The 17,011-nt window shown below is 38.2% G+C and overlaps 1 protein-coding gene across 3 annotated transcripts in view; it reads left to right on the top strand.

Moving 5' to 3' along the window:
- Positions 1 to 17,011, top strand: part of LOC100662124 (myeloid cell nuclear differentiation antigen-like) — a 64,214-nt gene that overhangs the window by 11,210 nt on the left and 35,993 nt on the right. For 2 of the 3 annotated variants that reach the window (XM_023554148.2, XM_010594862.3), the window contains exons 5-7: positions 593 to 1,015; positions 2,455 to 2,643; positions 5,372 to 5,434. In XM_023554148.2, the coding sequence (XP_023409916.2) occupies positions 593 to 1,015; positions 2,455 to 2,643; positions 5,372 to 5,434 (675 nt within the window). Of the gene's footprint in view, positions 1 to 592; positions 1,016 to 2,454; positions 2,644 to 5,371; positions 5,435 to 7,148; positions 15,109 to 17,011 lie in introns of those variants that run through there. The other variant, XM_064282774.1, reaches the window with a different exon arrangement.

Below are 17,011 nucleotides of genomic sequence, written 5' to 3' on the forward strand. Positions count from 1 at the left end.
GCACCTAAGGCTACTTAGACAAGATTTTAAGCTAGCACATCTCTTTCTAACCTTTTGTAAAAGAGCACTATTTTTGGGGGAGAAGCACTATGAGTTGGACCCTCAAAATGTCCCCAGGCCCACCAGTAAAGGAAAAAAAAAAAACTTTGATGTTTGTGGTTATGTGGTTTTTGGTGGTCCCCTTTCTTGATTTTCAATGCTATTCAGGTTGTTGTTCCCCCCCCTCACCCCCATCCTTTCAACTTTTCTTTACTTTTTGGTCTTTTAAATGATTAGAGGGTATAACTGAATTTATTATTTTATTCTAATTTTTCCCTTAAGTCTATTCGTGATAATGCTGTCATCATCCACTGTTCTTTGTTGCTCTTTATGAGGATCATGGTCTTCCACTTCAGTTGCTCTAGCTAAACGATAAGAGTTTGTTATCCTTTCCTTTCTGTTAAGTAATCCCTCTTTAGCCTAGCCCTAGTTTCAGGTATCTGTAAAGGTTGTTGGGGCCCAATGTTAGTATTAAGGATTCCCTTTTTGGAAAGTGACTTTGTATGCCATGCTCAAATTTGTAACTTTATTTCCCTGTATCTGTCTAACACAGAACCAGAGACCACAGGCCCAACATCAGGTAGCTACCAAAAAGAATGCTCTCCCAAATAGCCCAATAGTAGTGAGGGTACTGAAAGCAACAGAGGCATTTGAATTTGAGTCTTCAGAAGAGAGTAAAGACATGATGTTTCATGCTACAGTGGTTACAGAGAATACATTCTTCCAAGTGAAGGTTTTCAACATCAACTTGAAGGAGAAATTTACCCCGAAGAGGGTCATTGTCATAAAAGGTTATTCTGAATCCAAAGGAATACTGGAGATAAAGGAGGCATCATCTGTATCTGAAGCCGGTCCTGATCAAAAGATTGAGGTCCCAGTCAGAATCATCAAAAGAGCAAATGAAACTCCCAAAATCGATAATCTTCAAAAGCAAGCATCAGGAACATTCGTGTATGGGTTGTTTATGTTACATAAGGTAATCATTTAAAACTGTTTTGTTTCATTTTTTTGTTCTGTCCTTTTCATTTTCTCTTCTAACATCTAAAATTAAATGTCTCAACTTGCTAAATGGAGCTTTGCTGATTGACCAAGCATTGGAAATTAGGACTCCCTCATGACTAGAGATAGGTAGTCAAATCTTACCCCTTGAGAGAAAATGAGTCTAGGTGACCTATTAACATTCTTCATCCCAAGGTATCTCTAAGTTCTTTGAAAATGATTCACTAAGAAACCTTGATACTTTTACCAGTTATGACTATCTATTCTCAGGACAATGAGCAAGGACAGTACAGAGTCTAGGTCAATATTCACATACTGAAGACTTTACTTCTTGACCTCCACCCTAACTATATAAATCATAAATTTATTTTGAATTTTTATAAACTTATTTTATATAATGGATTGGCCTACCAAGCTTGAATTCTTTTTGTAACAAATAGTTAAAGTAATAAGTGAATTGCCTGATATTCTCCAGAAGGCAAATACATTAGCGATTAGGAATACTATCTAACCATTCAGTGCTGCTCCTATTTGATGTTTATTTACTCACTTATCCATGAAGATATTATTGAATAACTAAGAAATAATAAGTTGTATGATATTGGAAGGCAAGGTAATATAATCTCTTAAGTTACCAAAAAAAAAGCACAGAAAATTTTACTGATATGTCCATGTCTCTATTCAGGATACTAGTTTGGGTGATCTATTCATTCCCAATATTGTCTATGAACTGCTATGAATTCAACTGAAATCTTATATAACCAACTGCTTCGTAATACCAATATACCTGTCTTCAAGGATAGCCACTTAGTTTTATCTGCATTGCTTCCTGTACACTCTTTTTAAGCAACCATGCTTATAAATGCTATTATAAAATTGATGAGTAATGGCTTAGATGAGTGAAACACTATGGAATGTGAACCAGGGACCTAAGCCAATGCAGACAAGGTATTAAAGAGGAGCGAGTAAACAGGGAAGGTTGAAAAAGAATTAGGGAGTTACTAGAAGCTTTCTTGTTATACATTCATATTCTACTGAATGAATACTTGTGGTATTTGTCATTTTATTTCTGCATAAGGACAGGAGTCAAACAAGTACACCAAGGATTTATGATTCCTCTAAATCCAGCTGATATAAGGAATATAGCTTCCCTGGAGGTGGAACCAGGTGAAAATAGGAAAAAAACTCATTGTTCTAGAAATGTCAGGCATAAAAACACCTAGAACAGGGAAAACTAAAAAAGTAGATTAAATAAAAGAAAGAAGCTCTGAGACGACCTAGCCCAAGCTCCTTGTACAACTATATGTGTCATTACTGTCTTAAATCTTGTACTTACTCTTTCATGAGGATTTTTCTCACACGTATGGCAGTTACTCACTCTGTTGTCATAAACCGGATGTTAATTTTCTGTTGCAGAAAACAGTGAATAAGAAGAGCACAATCTATGAAATACAAGACGATACAGGAAAGATGGATGTAGTGGGGAAAAGAAAGTGGCACAATATTATGTGTGAGGAAGGAGATAAGCTTCGACTCTTTTGCTTTCAACTGAGAATGATGGACTATAAGTTGAAACTGATAAGTGGGACTCATAGTTTCATCAAGGTAAGAACTGGGTAGAGGAACATTAGTTTCCCAAAAAGGCAAAGTCCAGCAGGTGGCAAGAGTATTTTAAAGAGGGTTTTTGTTTTTTTTTTTAAGATATTAACAATATACCATTCATATAGGTTTCAAAGGGATATGATACTTTTTCTAAATAGTAAAATATTTGTATAAGTTAGTAGGGCAGGGAAGTAATTTCACGTAAGAGCAAGGACTTTGGAAGAAGACAGACCTGGTCTGAACCCTGATGCCAGCATAATACTGATGAAACGGCTTTAATGTTTCTCTCTAAAATGGTGGAAATTTCTACCTCATAGAGTTTGTTTAAATGTTAAATGAGATAACACATATACGTTAGTCATCTCAGGGTCTGACACATCCTTAGAGACCAATCTAAAATAGGTACTATATTTCTTGGTAAGGTAAAGGCATTGGAAAGAATTCTAGACAGAGGAAATGACACATTCAAATAGTCAAGAGTGTGAAACAGCACAATGAGTTCTCTACTACTAAAATATTGGTAGATGTGCAAGACTATGGGAAGATGAGGCCAGGGTTTAAAATGAAATGTCAGATAGTTTAGCCTAATGTTACAAATAAAAAAGGGAGACTTCACTGTGAAAAATAGGTATCTTTGAAAGATTTTATGTAGAATAATGCCTGAGGACTTTGACATCTTAGCAAAATATTTTCTGACAATTATCTGCAGAGAAGTATTAGAGAGAGGGTAGGCTTGGAGGAAGAAGCAGTGGTAAGCTTCAGGCTGCTCATCCCCCAACTACAGAGAACACATTGTTAAATATTCCAAAAGCTAGTTGTTAAAACCACAGCATCTTGAAATCAGCCACGATGGCAGTATTGATACCTTCAAAATCTGCAAGTGCTACAATCAGAACTTTTTTAAAGTTGGCTTACCAATACCACACAGAAAGCCATTTCAAAGAAAGCTATTTCAAAATCCAGGAAGAAAAGACTAAAGACCAGCAGGGTGTGAATAAACAAAAAAGAAAAATAAATATTTTTGAATGCACAGCATCACCAATTTGTGACTAAGTGATGAAGGTAAGAAAGCTAAAAGATTCAAGCATGATTCAAGGATATTATCCAGGCAACTGGATCGATAGTGTCACTACTCATTTAGATTGATAATGTAGAAGAACATGGTCCAGGGAAAGAAAATATATTCTTTTTTGGACAGGTTGAATATGAGATACGTATAGGTTATACAGGAAACTTTGGTGGCATAGTGGTCAAGAGCTACGGCTGCTAACCAAAAGGTCGGCAGTTCAAATCTGCCAGGCGCTCCTTGGAAACCCTATGGGGCAGTTCTATTCTGTCCTATAGGGTGGCTATGAGTCGGAATCAACTCGACAACAATGTGTTTGTTTTTTGTATTTGTTTTTTGGTTTTATAGGATATACAAGAAATTTCTAGCCATCAGTCTGGAGATACATAGATGTGGCTATAACAGATATGGGACAAAAAAAGCAATTTTTTACTGAAGATATATGGATTTGTCAATTTGCACATGATTGCTCAAGTTGTGGGTTTGGATAATATTGCCTAAAATAAAATAAATAATAATACAGAATCTTAAATGTATATGAAATGAAAACACTGATCACTCACCACCATGTGCTAAACACTGTACATTAACTCAATTAATAGTTTTAATAGGCAGTGATGAAGATATAATAGTTATTTCCATTTCGTAGATATAGATACAGATGTTCAGAAAGAGTAAGTCATTTGACCTCATTGGCACAGTTAGTAAGGCGTGACAGTGAGATTTGAATTCAAGCTGTCTGGCTCAAGAGTCCAGACAGTTACACAAGCTAATAATATCAGAGATGTGAGGACAAAGGCATAGACAAAAGGACATCATGAAAGTGAACAAAAAGAAGTGAACACAAAGGTGAAAAGAAAATGGGAATGTATAATAAGCATTAAAAACAAGTTTAATGAGGAGGATTTCAATAGAGCTCTTGCCAGGCACAAATTCTGAAGGAAGTTCCAGGGTTTTAGAATACACGTATTTTAGAGCAAAAGACACAATACTTTCGTGAAATGCACATTCTGGCCCACGGGAGAAAGTTGGGGTTGACTCTATACGACATCACACTCTGTTATACAAAAAGGAGCACACGCAGCGGTCCGCCGTGGGATTCTTGTTAACAATTTTCAAAGTTAAATTTAGGTATAAAGGATTCAAATAGAGATACTGGCATATTGAGACACACAGCCACATACATGTTCATCAATTGTTCTTCTTCTCACGTTTCTCAATTCAAGATCCCTGTACTCTTCTCTAAGAAACAGTGATTGCGCCCCAAAATCCCTTATCAGTTGTACCCTCCTTCCACCTTTTCGCCACAGTGAGAACCTCCCCACAGTGCTTTCTTTGCTCTTGGTGAAATAGCTCTTCTCTCATGCCTGTTGTTCTCTTTCATCCCATTTGTGGAACTTTCGCCCTTTTCAAATGTCCCCACGCTGAGCATGAGGAAATATCTATTTTCAGACACAAGAAAATAGTAGGGAGTGGATTGTGACTCACAAGAAAGTAATGCATTAAATGGGATGGGTGAGAAAGAACAAACAGCCTTTGAGGAAGGACAAGGTGAATGATGTGGCCAATGGCAAGGAGGGGCAACGTGGGAGAAGAGAGAAATGTAAGATGAGCTTTGTCTCAATTGCTGGGTTCTAACTGTGTTTTCTTTCTCTCTCCTTCAAGGTCATCAAGACCCAGAAAAACAAGAAAGAACCAGTCAATATTAATTTAAATCTGGAAGTCGAAGTAAGGACCCTCCCTCCCAATCAATTAGGTGGCATTAATAGTGATCTTGTTAAAGTTGAGACTTCCATTTAAGCAATAGATTCAGTAGAAATATCACAGCATATTGAGTTTTTATATGAGTTGTAAATTAAGTTTTTTTCCTTTATGAAATTTTACTTTTACACCTTCTGTATTTTTGCAGGACACTACCATTTGCATGTATAATGGATATAGATTTTTTAAAAATTTCTTGATTAAAGGACATTTTTCTTCAGAAGTGCCCTATATGGTCTCCTTAATACAGAAGCAAGTTGCATGAGGGTGGTTGGTTTGTGATTTGTGAGGCACAAATGGTGGAACACGCAGGGCCTCATCAACGTTAGGGTCTCCATTCTGAATGAGATTTCTAGAGAATAAGTCACAACCCAGAGTCTGCCTAGGTTAGGCAGATTGGTCCAACAGTCCATGCTTGAATCACCACGCTATATAACCTGGGAAAGGGCTGCACTGGTCCAGAGAAAAGGATTCCTTTTGCATATATATTCCTCAGAAAGGGAAATGTTTGGGTAATTTTCTCTCCAGAAGGGGCTATGTTGGTCATTTTCACAAAGGCACTAATAACGTGCAAGAAGCTTCCCTACATCTGCTTGATGGGGAATACCTGGCCCCATTCATTTAACCAAGCAGATCATTTCCTTATTAGTTCTCCAACTATATTTTCTTCCTCTCACAATTTATATGTGCAAATTCCAGAACAAAATTACTCAATTACAGACGTGCACAAAGCAAAAAGTTGGATGATGAATTGAATCTACTGTATATGGCAATAAATAGCACTTAAAGAAATAGCTAAAATCAATATTTACAATTTAACTGTTGACTTTTGCTTCTAGTTCTGGCAAAGTGTCATGACCAACATAAACAACAATAGAACTGAATAAAATACATGAGATGACAATTTGCAGGCTTTAAACACCAGGTAGCATAAGAATGAGACCCCTGAGAGGAGGCAAATTTACAAAGCAAGCTCCACAATTGTTCTAGACCCAAAATAAATCAATTTTCTGATTGGAGACTAGTGGGCACAAAGCAGAGCATGCCAATCACACTGGTTCAAGGAGGCAGAGCTCAGACATCATGGCACCTGAAAAGCTGAAATATGAAAAGAAGGGAACAATATAGGGGGTGGGGGGCAGCTGTTGGCTGAGTTCTGGGTTGCCCGTATATGGAGGTCAACAACATGAGGCTTACCAGAGAGAAGCTGCTATGAGGTTCAGAACAGAACACAAGTACAAGGGAGCAAACAGGGCTGAGGGCCATTTCTTGTTGCTAGAGCAGAGATAAACCTTTGAGCTCCCTGAACATCTAGCTAAGAAAACAGAAAGGTTGCATCTTAGCCATAGATATCATGCAATAGACTAAGGACTACTCTAGACGCTTCCTAACAAAGCATAAAACCAACCCCTGAGGTGATAAAGAGAAAAGATAGAGTCTGAGTCCTGTCATAGAGATGCTCAATAAACAAATTGGGATTTTTTTTAAATAATTTTTATTGTGGTTTAAGTGAAAGTTTACAAATCAAGTCAGTCTGTCACATATAAGCATATATACACCTTACTCCATACTCCCACTTACTCTCCCCCTAATGAATCAGCCCGCTCCCCCCTTCCAGTCTCTCCTTTTGTGACAATTTTGCCAGTTTCTAACCCTCTCTGCCCTGCTATCTTCCCTCCAGACAGGAGATGCCAACACAGTCTCAAGTGTCCACCTGATACAAGTAGCTCACTCTTCGTCAGCATCTCTCTCCAACCCTTTGTCCAGTCCCTTCCATGTCTGATGAGTTGTCCTCGGGAATGGTTCCTGTGCTGGGCAAACAGAAGGTTTGGGGACCATGACCGCTGGGATTCCTCTAGTCTCAGGCAGACCATTAAATCTGGTCTTTTTATGAGAATTGGGGGTCTGTATCCCACTGTTCAACTGCTCCCTCAGGGGTTCTCTGTTGTGCTCCCTGTCAGGGCAGTCATCAGTTGTGGCTGGGCACCATCTAGTTCCTCTGGTCTCGGGATGATGTAGGTCTCTGGTTCATGTGGCCCTTTCTGTCTCTTGGGCTCATAGTTATCGTGTGACCTTGGTGTTCTTCATTCTCCTTTGATCCAGGTGGGTTGAGACAAATTGATGCATCTTAGATGGCCACTTGTTAGCATTTAAGACCCCAGACGCCACATTTCAAAGTGGGATGCAGAATGTTTTCATAATAGAATTATTTTGCCAATTGACTTAGAAGTCCCGTTAAGCCATAGTCCCCAAACCCCCGCCCTTGCTCCGCTGACCTTTCAAGCATTCAGTTTATTCCGGAAACTTCTTTGCTTTTGGTCCAGTCCAGTTGAGCTGACCTTCCCTGTATTGAGTATTGTCCTTCCCTTCAGTTCTTATCTACTAACGAATCAGTAAATAACCCTCTCCCACCCTCCCTCCCTCCCCCCCTCATAACCACAAAAGTATGTGTTCTTCTCAGTTTATACTATTTCTCAAGATCTTATAATAGTGGTCTTATACAATATTTGTCCTTTTGCCTCTGACTAATTTCACTCAGCATAATGCCTTCCAGGTTCCTCCATGTTATGAAATGTTCCACAGATTCGTCACTGTTCTTTATTGATGCATAGTATTCCATTGTGTGAATATACCACAATTTATTTAACCATTCATCCATGGATGGGCACCTTGGTTGCTTCCAGCTTTTTGCTATTGTAAACAGAGCTGCAATAAACGTGGGTGTGCATATATCTGTTTGGGTGAAGGCTCTTATTTCTCTAGGGTATATTCCGAGGAGTGGGATTTCTGGGTTGTATGGTAGTTCTATTTGTAACTTTTTAAGGAAACACCAGATAGATTTCCAAAGTGGTTGTACCATTTTACATTTTCACCAGCAGTGTATAAGAGTTCCAATCTCTCCGCAGCCTCTCCAACATTTATTATTTTGTGTTTTTTGGATTAATGCCAGCCTTGTTGGAGTGAGATGGAATCTCATCGTAGTTTCAATTTGCATTTCTCTAATGGCTAATGATCGAGAGCACTTTCTCATGTACCTGTTAGCTGTCTGATTATCTTCTTTAGTGAAGTGCGTGTTCATATCCTTTGCCCACTTTTTGATTGGGTTGTTTGTCTTTTTGTGGTTGAGTTTTAACAGAATCATATAGATTTTAGAGATCAGGCACTGGTTGGAGATGTCATAGCTGAAAATACTTTCCCAATCTGTAGGTGGTCTTTTTACTCTTTTGGTGAAGTCTTTAGATGAGCATAGGGATTTGATTTTTAGGAGCTCCCAGTTATCGGGTTTCTCTTTGTCATTTTTGGTAATGTTTTGTATTCCGTTTATGCCTTGTATTAGGGCTCCTAACGTTGTCCCTATTTTTTCTTCCATGATCTTTATTGTTTTCGTCTTTAGGTTTAGGTCTTTGATCCACTTGGTGTTAGTTTTTCTGCATGATCTGAGGTATGGGTCCTGTTACATTTTTTTGCAAATGGATATCCAGTTATGCCAGCACCATTTGTTAAAAAGACTATCTTTTCCCCAATTAACTGACACTGGGCCTTTGTCAAATATCAGCAGCTCATATGTGGATGGATTTATATCTGGGTTCTCAATTCTGTTCCATTGGTCTATGTGCCTGTTGTTGTACCAGTACCAGACTGTTTGGGCTACTGTAGCTGTATAATATGTTCTAAAATCAGGTAGAGTGAGTTCTCCCACTTTCTTCTTCTTTTTCAGTAATGCTTTATTTATCCAGGGCTTCTTTCCCTTTCATATGAAGTTGGTGATTTGTTTCTCCATCACATTAAAAAATGTCATTGGAATTTGGATCGGAAGTGCATTGTATGTATAGATGGCTTTTGGTAGAATAGACATTTTTACTATGTTAAGTCTTCCTATCCAGGAGCAAGGTATGTTTTTCCACTTATGTAGGTCCCTTTTAGTTTCTTGCACTCGTACTTTGTAGTTTTCTTTGTATAGGTCTTTTACATCTTTGGTAAGATTTATTCCTAAGTATTTTATCTTCTTGAGGGCTACTGTGAATGGTATTGATTTGGTGATTTCCTCTTCAATGTTCTTTTTGTTGATGTAGAGGAATCCAAGTGATTTTTGTATATTTATTTTATAACCTGAGACTCTGCCAAACTCTTCTATCAGTTTCAGTAGTTTTCTGGAGGATTCCTTAGGGTTTTCTGTGTATAAGATCATGTCATCTGCAAATAGAGATAATTTTACTTCCTCCTTGCCAATCCGGATGCCCTTTATTTCTTTGTCTAGCCTAATTGCTCTGGCTAGGACCTCTAGCACAATGTTGAACAAGAGCGGTGATAAAGGGCATCATTGTCCGGTTCCCGTTCTCAAGGGAAATGCTTTCAGGCTCTCTCCATTTAGAGTGATGTTGGCTGTTGGCTTTGTATAGATGCCCTTTATTATGTTGAGGAATTTTCCTTCAATTCCTATTTTGCTGAGAGTTTTTATCATAAATGGGTGTTGGACTTTGTCAAATGCCTTTTCTGCATCAATTGATAAGATCATGTGCTTTTTGTCTTTTGTTTTATTTATATGGTGGATTACATTAATGGTTTTTCTAATATTAAACCAGCCTTGCATACCTGGTATAAATCCCACTTGGTCGTGGTGGATTATTTTTTTGATATGTTGTTGAATTCTATTGGCTAGAATTTTGTTGAGGATTTTTGCATCTATGTTCATGAGGGATATACGTCTGTAATGTTCTTTTTTTTTATGTCTTTACCTTTTTTTTTTTTTTACCTGGTTTTGGTATCAGGGATATGGTGGCTTCATAGAATGAGTTAGGTAGTATTCCATCATTTTCTATGCTTTGAAATACCTTTAGTAGTAGTGGTGTTAACTCTTCTCTGAAAGTTTGGTAGAACTCTGCAGTAAAGCCATCCGGACCAGGGCTTTTTTTTGTTGGGAGTTTTTTGATTACCTTTTCAATCTCTTTTTTTGTTATGGGTCGATTTAGTTGTTCTACTTCTGTTTGTGTTAGTTTAGGTAGGTAGTGTTTTTCTAGAAATTCATCCATTTCTTCTAGGTTTGCAAATCTGTTAGAGTACAATTTTTCGTAATAATCTGATATGATTCTTTTAATTTCAGTTGGGTCTGTTGTGATGTGGCCCATCTCGTTTCTTATTCAGGTTATTTGTTCCCTTTCCTGTATTTCTTTAGTTAGTCTGGCCAATGGTTTATCAATTTTGTTAATTTTTTCAAAGAACCAGCTTTTGGCTTTGTTAATTCTTTCAATTGTTTTTCTGTTCTCTAATTCATTTAGTTCAGCTCTAATTCCTATTATTTCTTTTCTTCTGGTGCCTGATGGATTCTTTTGTTGCTCAGTTTCTATTTGTTCAAGTTGTAGGGACAGTTCTCTGATTTTGGCTCTTTCTTCTTTTTGTGTGTGTGCATTTATCAATATAAATTGACCTCTGAGCACTGCTTTTGCTGTGTCCCAGAGGTTTTGATAGGAAGTGTTTTCATTCTCATTGCATTCTATGAATTTCTTTATTCCCTTCTCCTTAATGTCTTCTACAACGCAGTCTTTTGTCAGTAGGGTATTGTTCAGTTTCCAAGTATTTGATTTCTTTTCCCTAATTTTTCTGTTATTGATTTCCACTTTTATGGCCTTGTGGTCTGAGAAGATGCTTTGTAATATTTCAATGTTTTGGATTCTGCAGAGGTTTGTTTTATGACCTAATATGTGGTCTATTCTAGAGCATATTCCACATGCGCTAGAAAAAAAAAAAGGATACTTTGCAGCGGTTGGGTGGAGTGTTCTGTATAAGTCTATGAGGTCAAGTTGGTTGATTGTAGCAATTAGGTCTTCCGTGTCTCTATTGAGCGTCTTGCTGGAAGTCCTGTCCTTCTCCGAAAGTGGTGTGTTGAAGTCTCCTACTTTAATTGTGGAGGTGCCTATCTCACTTTTCAGTTTTGTTAAAGTTTGTTTTATGTATCTTGCAGCCCTGTCATTGGGTGCATAAATATTTAATATGGTTATATCTTCCTGGTCAATTGTCCCTTTTATCATTATGTAGTGTCCTTCTTTATCCTTTGTGGTGGATTTAACTTTAAAGTCTATTTTGTCAGAAATTAATATTGCTACTCCTGCTCTTTTTTGCTTGTTGTTTGCTATATATATATTTTTCCATCCTTTGAGTTTTAGTTTTCTTGTGTCTCTAAGTCTAAGGTGTGTCTCTTGTAGGCAGCATATAGACGGATCGTGTTTCTTTATCCAGTCTGAGACTCTCTGTCTCTTTATTGGTGCATTTAGTCCATTTACATTCAGTGTAATTATAGATAAGAATGTGTTTAGTGCCGTCATTTTGATGCCTTTTTATGTGTGTTGTTGACAATTTCATTTTTCCACTTACTTTTTTGTGCTGAGACGTTTTTCTTTGCAAATTGTGTGTTCCTCATTTTCATAGTATTTGACTTTATGTTTGCTGAGTCATTATGTTTTTCTTGGTTTTTATTTTGAGTTATGGAGTTGTTATACCTCTTTGTGGTTACCTTAATATTTACCCCTATTTTTCTAAGAAAAACCTAACTTGTATTGTCCTATATCGCCTTGTATCCCTCTCCATATGGCAGTTCTATGCCACCTGTATTTAGTCCCTCTTTTTGATTATTGTGATCTTTTACATACTGACTTCAATGATTCCCTGTTTTGAGCATTTTTTCTTTTTAAAATTAATCTTAATTTGTTTTTGTGATTTCCCTATTTGAGTTGATATCAGGATGTTCTTCCTGTGACCTTGTGTTGTGCTGGTATCTGATATTATTGGTTTTCTGACCAAACAATTTCCTTTAGTATTTCTTGTAGCTTTGGTTTGGTTTTTGCAAATTCTCTAAGCTTGTGTTTATCTGTAAATGTTTTAATTTTGCCTTCATATTTGAGAGAGAGTTTTGCTGGATATATGATCCTTGGCTGGCAGTTTTTCTCCTTCAGTGCTCTATATATGTTATGCCATTGCCTTCTTGACTGCATGGTGTCTGCTGAGTAGTCTGAACTTATTGATTCTCCTTTGTAGGAGACCTTTCTTTTACCCTGGCTGCTTTTAAAATTTTCTCTTTATCTTTGGTTTTGGCAAGTTTAATGATAATATGTCTTGGTGATTTTCTTTTTGTATCAATCTTAAATGGGGTTCAATGAGCATCTTGGATAGATATCCTTTCGTCTTTCATGATGTCAGGGAAGTTTTCTGCCAACAGATCTTCAACTATTCTCTCTGTATTTTCTGTTTTCCCTCCCTGTTCTGGGACTCCAATCACACGCAAGTTATTCTTCTTGAGAGAGTCCCACATGATTCTTAGGGTTTCTTCATTTTTTTTAATTCTTTTATCTGATTTTTTTCAGCTATATTGGTGTCAATTCCCTTGTCCTCTAGATCCCCCACCGTGCATTCCAATTGCTCGAGTCTGCTCCTCTGACTTCCTATTGAGTTGTCTAATTCTGTAATTTTACTGTTAATCTTTTGGATTTCTGAATGCTGTCTCTCTATGGATTCTTGCAGCTTATTGATTTTTCCACTATGTTCTTGAATAATCTTTTTGATTTCTTCAACTGCTTTATCAGTGTGTTCCTTGGCTTTTTCTGTAGATTGCCTTATTTCATTTCTGAGGTCATTCCTTATGTCTTGAAGCATTCTGTAAATTAGTTTTTATATTCTGCATCTGGCAATTCCAGGATTGTATCTTCATTTGGGAAAGATTTTGATTCTTTCATTTGGGGAGTTGTGGCAGCAATCATGGTCTGCTTCTTTATGTGATTTGATATTGACTGCTGTCTCCGAGCCATCTCTAAGATATTGTAGTGATTTATTCTATATTTGCTCACTGAGTCTTGTTTTGTTTTCTTTCAATATACATAGATGGGCTACTAGATTGCGCTGTCTTGATTGTTGTAGCCTTTGAATCACTTATGTCCTATTACCAGCTGGTTTGGGCTGTCACCAGATAAATAAGCCTAAGAGTCCATTCACTATTCTTGAGTAGAAACTGATTTTGGGTCATCAAGTGTGTGGTGTAGACTGTCACCTATCCACCTAGAGAAGTAGTGGTGATAGTTGTGTGCACCAGATTCTAGTAGCAGGAGGGTTTCACACTCCAGGGGGGGCAGGATGCTGACAGGCTTCCCCCAAGTGCCAGTGAGGTAGGTGTGTCTCTATTCCTAGAGCTCTTTGGTGGGTGGGCTCTGCAGCTGTACCTTAGGCCCCCAATGCAAGTACCTCTACAGATTGGTAGGTGTCACCCTCCTTAGACCCCTAAGGCAGGAGGCTAGGTGGTCCGGGGGGAGCTTCAGCCCTCAGTTCCCTGTCGTGGGTCAGTGAGGGGTCTGTTGAATACGCAGAGATATTAGACCTGGGAAACTTGTCTTTCCAGTAATCTGCTAAAACAGTTACAGTCAGATCCCTATCAGAATTGCCTTTGCATTATAATAGCCACCTTGTTCCCTGTAGGGATGAAAGCCCCAGATTGTGGATCACATATGTTTGGCTGGAGCTGGTTCTGTTTGTAGTCCAATTAGGGAAGGATTTTTGGTCCCTGGGTTTTTTGATAGCTGCTTCTCTCAGGCCAGGAGAATGGGTTAGGAAAAGACAAAAACAAAAAAAAAAAAACTGCAGAGCACTTCATTCCCTAGCCCAGGAAATTCCAATGTTAATGAAGCAGCCTGGGAAGGGGATGGAAGGGATCAGATAGATAGGAGAGAGTAGCACCCAGGAGTATAGACAAAGTTCCTTATCTTGCTTGGCGATGACTGTTTTATCTGAGATTACTGAGGGGCGTGTAGCCTGTGTGTGTTGGCTGGGTCTAGATTGCCCCCGAGGATCAGGCCTGAGTCCCGTGCTTGTGCTGTCTGAGAAGCCGTGGTCAGTTCCTCTGTTCCTAGTCCAAAGCCCAGCGCCAAGTTTCCCCAGCTGGGACGCCGCACTCCAGGCTCCAAAACCAGTCGCTGCCTCCTGGTGACTTTTTCTCCTGTCAGCTGCGTTGCTGCGCTGTCTGCGTGCACTGGCTGGGCTTCCCCTGTGGTCACTTCTGGGGGCTAGGGCAACGTCCCATGTTTGCACCATCTCAGGATGCCGTGCTCAGCTCCCCTGCGCCCAGTCCAAAGCCTGGCGCCAAAGTTTCCTGACTGGGACGCTGGCTCCAGGCTCCGAAAACAGTCGCTGCTTCCCTGTGGTTGTTCGTTCTCAGTCTCTGTCACTCAGGTCAACTCTTTAGATCTGTGTTTGATGGTCAGGGTTCATAGATGGTCATGTATGTGATCGATTCATTTGTTTTTCCAAGTCTTTGTTGCAAGAGGGATCCGAAGTAGCTTCTACCTAGTCAGCCATCTTGGCCCCGCCTCCTGTCTCCAAATTGGGATTTTTATAAACCCATCATGACAAAGCTTAAAACCAAGCCTACAGTTCTGAGTCATCAGGCAATAATTGAAATGGCAGAATTTCATATAAAAGAAAACTTAAAAAAAAATTGTCACACAAAGAAATAGAACATCTGAACAGTGGTATATCTATTAAAGAAAAATGAATCCATTAAACAAAATGCTTTCCATAAAGATAATTCTGGGCCTACATTATTTCATCAGTGAATTCTATCAAACATTTTTGTATACACCTTATAAGAAAAAAAAAAAAAAGAACATACTAACTTACTTTATGATGTCAGGATTTATCCTGAGGTCAAACCCAAATATAGATACTACAAGAAAAGGAAATTAAAAACTAATGTCTGTCATGAGTCTCCGGGGGGTGCCAACAGTTACGTGTTGCGCTACTAACCAAAAAGTTGGCAGTTTGAATCCACTGAGGGGCACCTTGGAAGAAAGGCCTGGCAATATGCTTCTGAAAAGTCACATGCATGAAAACCCTGGGAAGCACAGTTTTACTCTGACATACATGGGGTTGCTTTGAGTCGGAATTGACTCAAAGACAATGGTTTTTTTTTTTTTTTCAGTTCCTCATGAACACAGATGCAAAAATACCTACCAAAATATTAACAAATTAAACCTAGCAACATATAACTAAGGATAATATATCCTGAAAAAATGACTTTTATATCAGGAACACAAGATCGATCCAACATTCAAAACTCCCATGTAGTTCACCACAGTAAGAGATTAAATGAAAAACAACAACAAAAAACACTGTTGATCTCAATAGGTGATGAAAAAACACATGACAAAATTTAATACCCTTTAATGGTAAAAACTCTTATTAAACTAGGAATAGAAGGGAATTTCCTTAACCTAAAAAAGGTATTAACCACCACAACAAATATATTCCAGCTAATATTAATAACAGAACTATTTAAAATTGCAGATACCACCATTTTTCATTTCAATTTAGGTCAAACTATTTTCTAATTTATCTTGTGATTTATTCTTTGACACATATTTAAAAACGTACTGTTTAATTCCTATGTGTTCATGGATTTGGGTGATATATTTGTATTATTGCTTTCTGGTTTAATTCTACAATGATCGGAAAACATACATTGGGTGATTTCAATTATTTTCAAATTATTTAGATTTTTTTCTATCTAGAACATGGTCTATCTTGGTGAATGCTTTCTGTGTATTCGAAAAGAGTATTTCTGCATTTTTGAGATAAAGTGTTCTTAAACAACAATTAGGTCAAGATGACTTTATGTACAACAGAATAAAATGTTACCCAGTCCTACGTCATCCTCACAATCACCACCATGTTTGAGTCCATAGTTGAGGCTATCGTGCCAGTCCATCTCACCAAGGGTCTCCAACACCCTTTTTGGCCCTCTGTGGCACCAAACACAATGTCCTTCTCTAGGGATTAATCCCTTCTGATGCTATGTTTAAAGCAAGAGAGTCTGATAATGTTCTGTTATGATCCACATAGTTTCATTGGCTAATTTTCAGAAGTAGATTACCAGGCCTTTCTTACTATTCTCTTTGTCTGGAAACTCCACTGAAAACTCTCCAGCATGGGTGACCCTGCTGGCATTTGAAATACCCGTGGCATAGCTTCCAACATCATAGTAACACACACCCTTCACAGTACCACAGTGTCAGATGGATGGTAGGAGTTGGTTGATAAGTTGGTAGTATTGTTTAATTCTTTCATATTACCATTGAATTTTTATCTACTTATTTTATCAATGGAGCCCTGGTGGCACAGCGGATTAGGAGTTCAGCTGTTAACCAAAATGTTGGCAGTTCAAATCCTCCAGCAGCTCCTTGGAAACCTTATAGGGTTGCTATGAGCTGGAACAGACTCAATGGCAGACCATGGTATATTCAGTATTCTTTGCCAACATCATAAATCAGAGGTGTCAATTCTTCTGTGTTCCTTATTTGTTGTCCAGTTTTCCCATGCATATGAGGTGATTGACATCTTTGCTTTTCAACACTTTAAAGATGTCTTTTGCATCAGATTTGCCCAATGCAATGCGTTGTATGATTTCTTGACAGCTGCTTCCATGGGCGTTGATTGTGGAGCCAGGTAAAATGAAAACCTTGACAACTTCAATCTTTTCTCTGTTTATCATGGATGTTGCTTATTGGTCCA

Source organism: Loxodonta africana, chromosome 3, assembly GCF_030014295.1.
Source record: "Loxodonta africana isolate mLoxAfr1 chromosome 3, mLoxAfr1.hap2, whole genome shotgun sequence".
Taxonomy (NCBI): domain Eukaryota; kingdom Metazoa; phylum Chordata; class Mammalia; order Proboscidea; family Elephantidae; genus Loxodonta; species Loxodonta africana.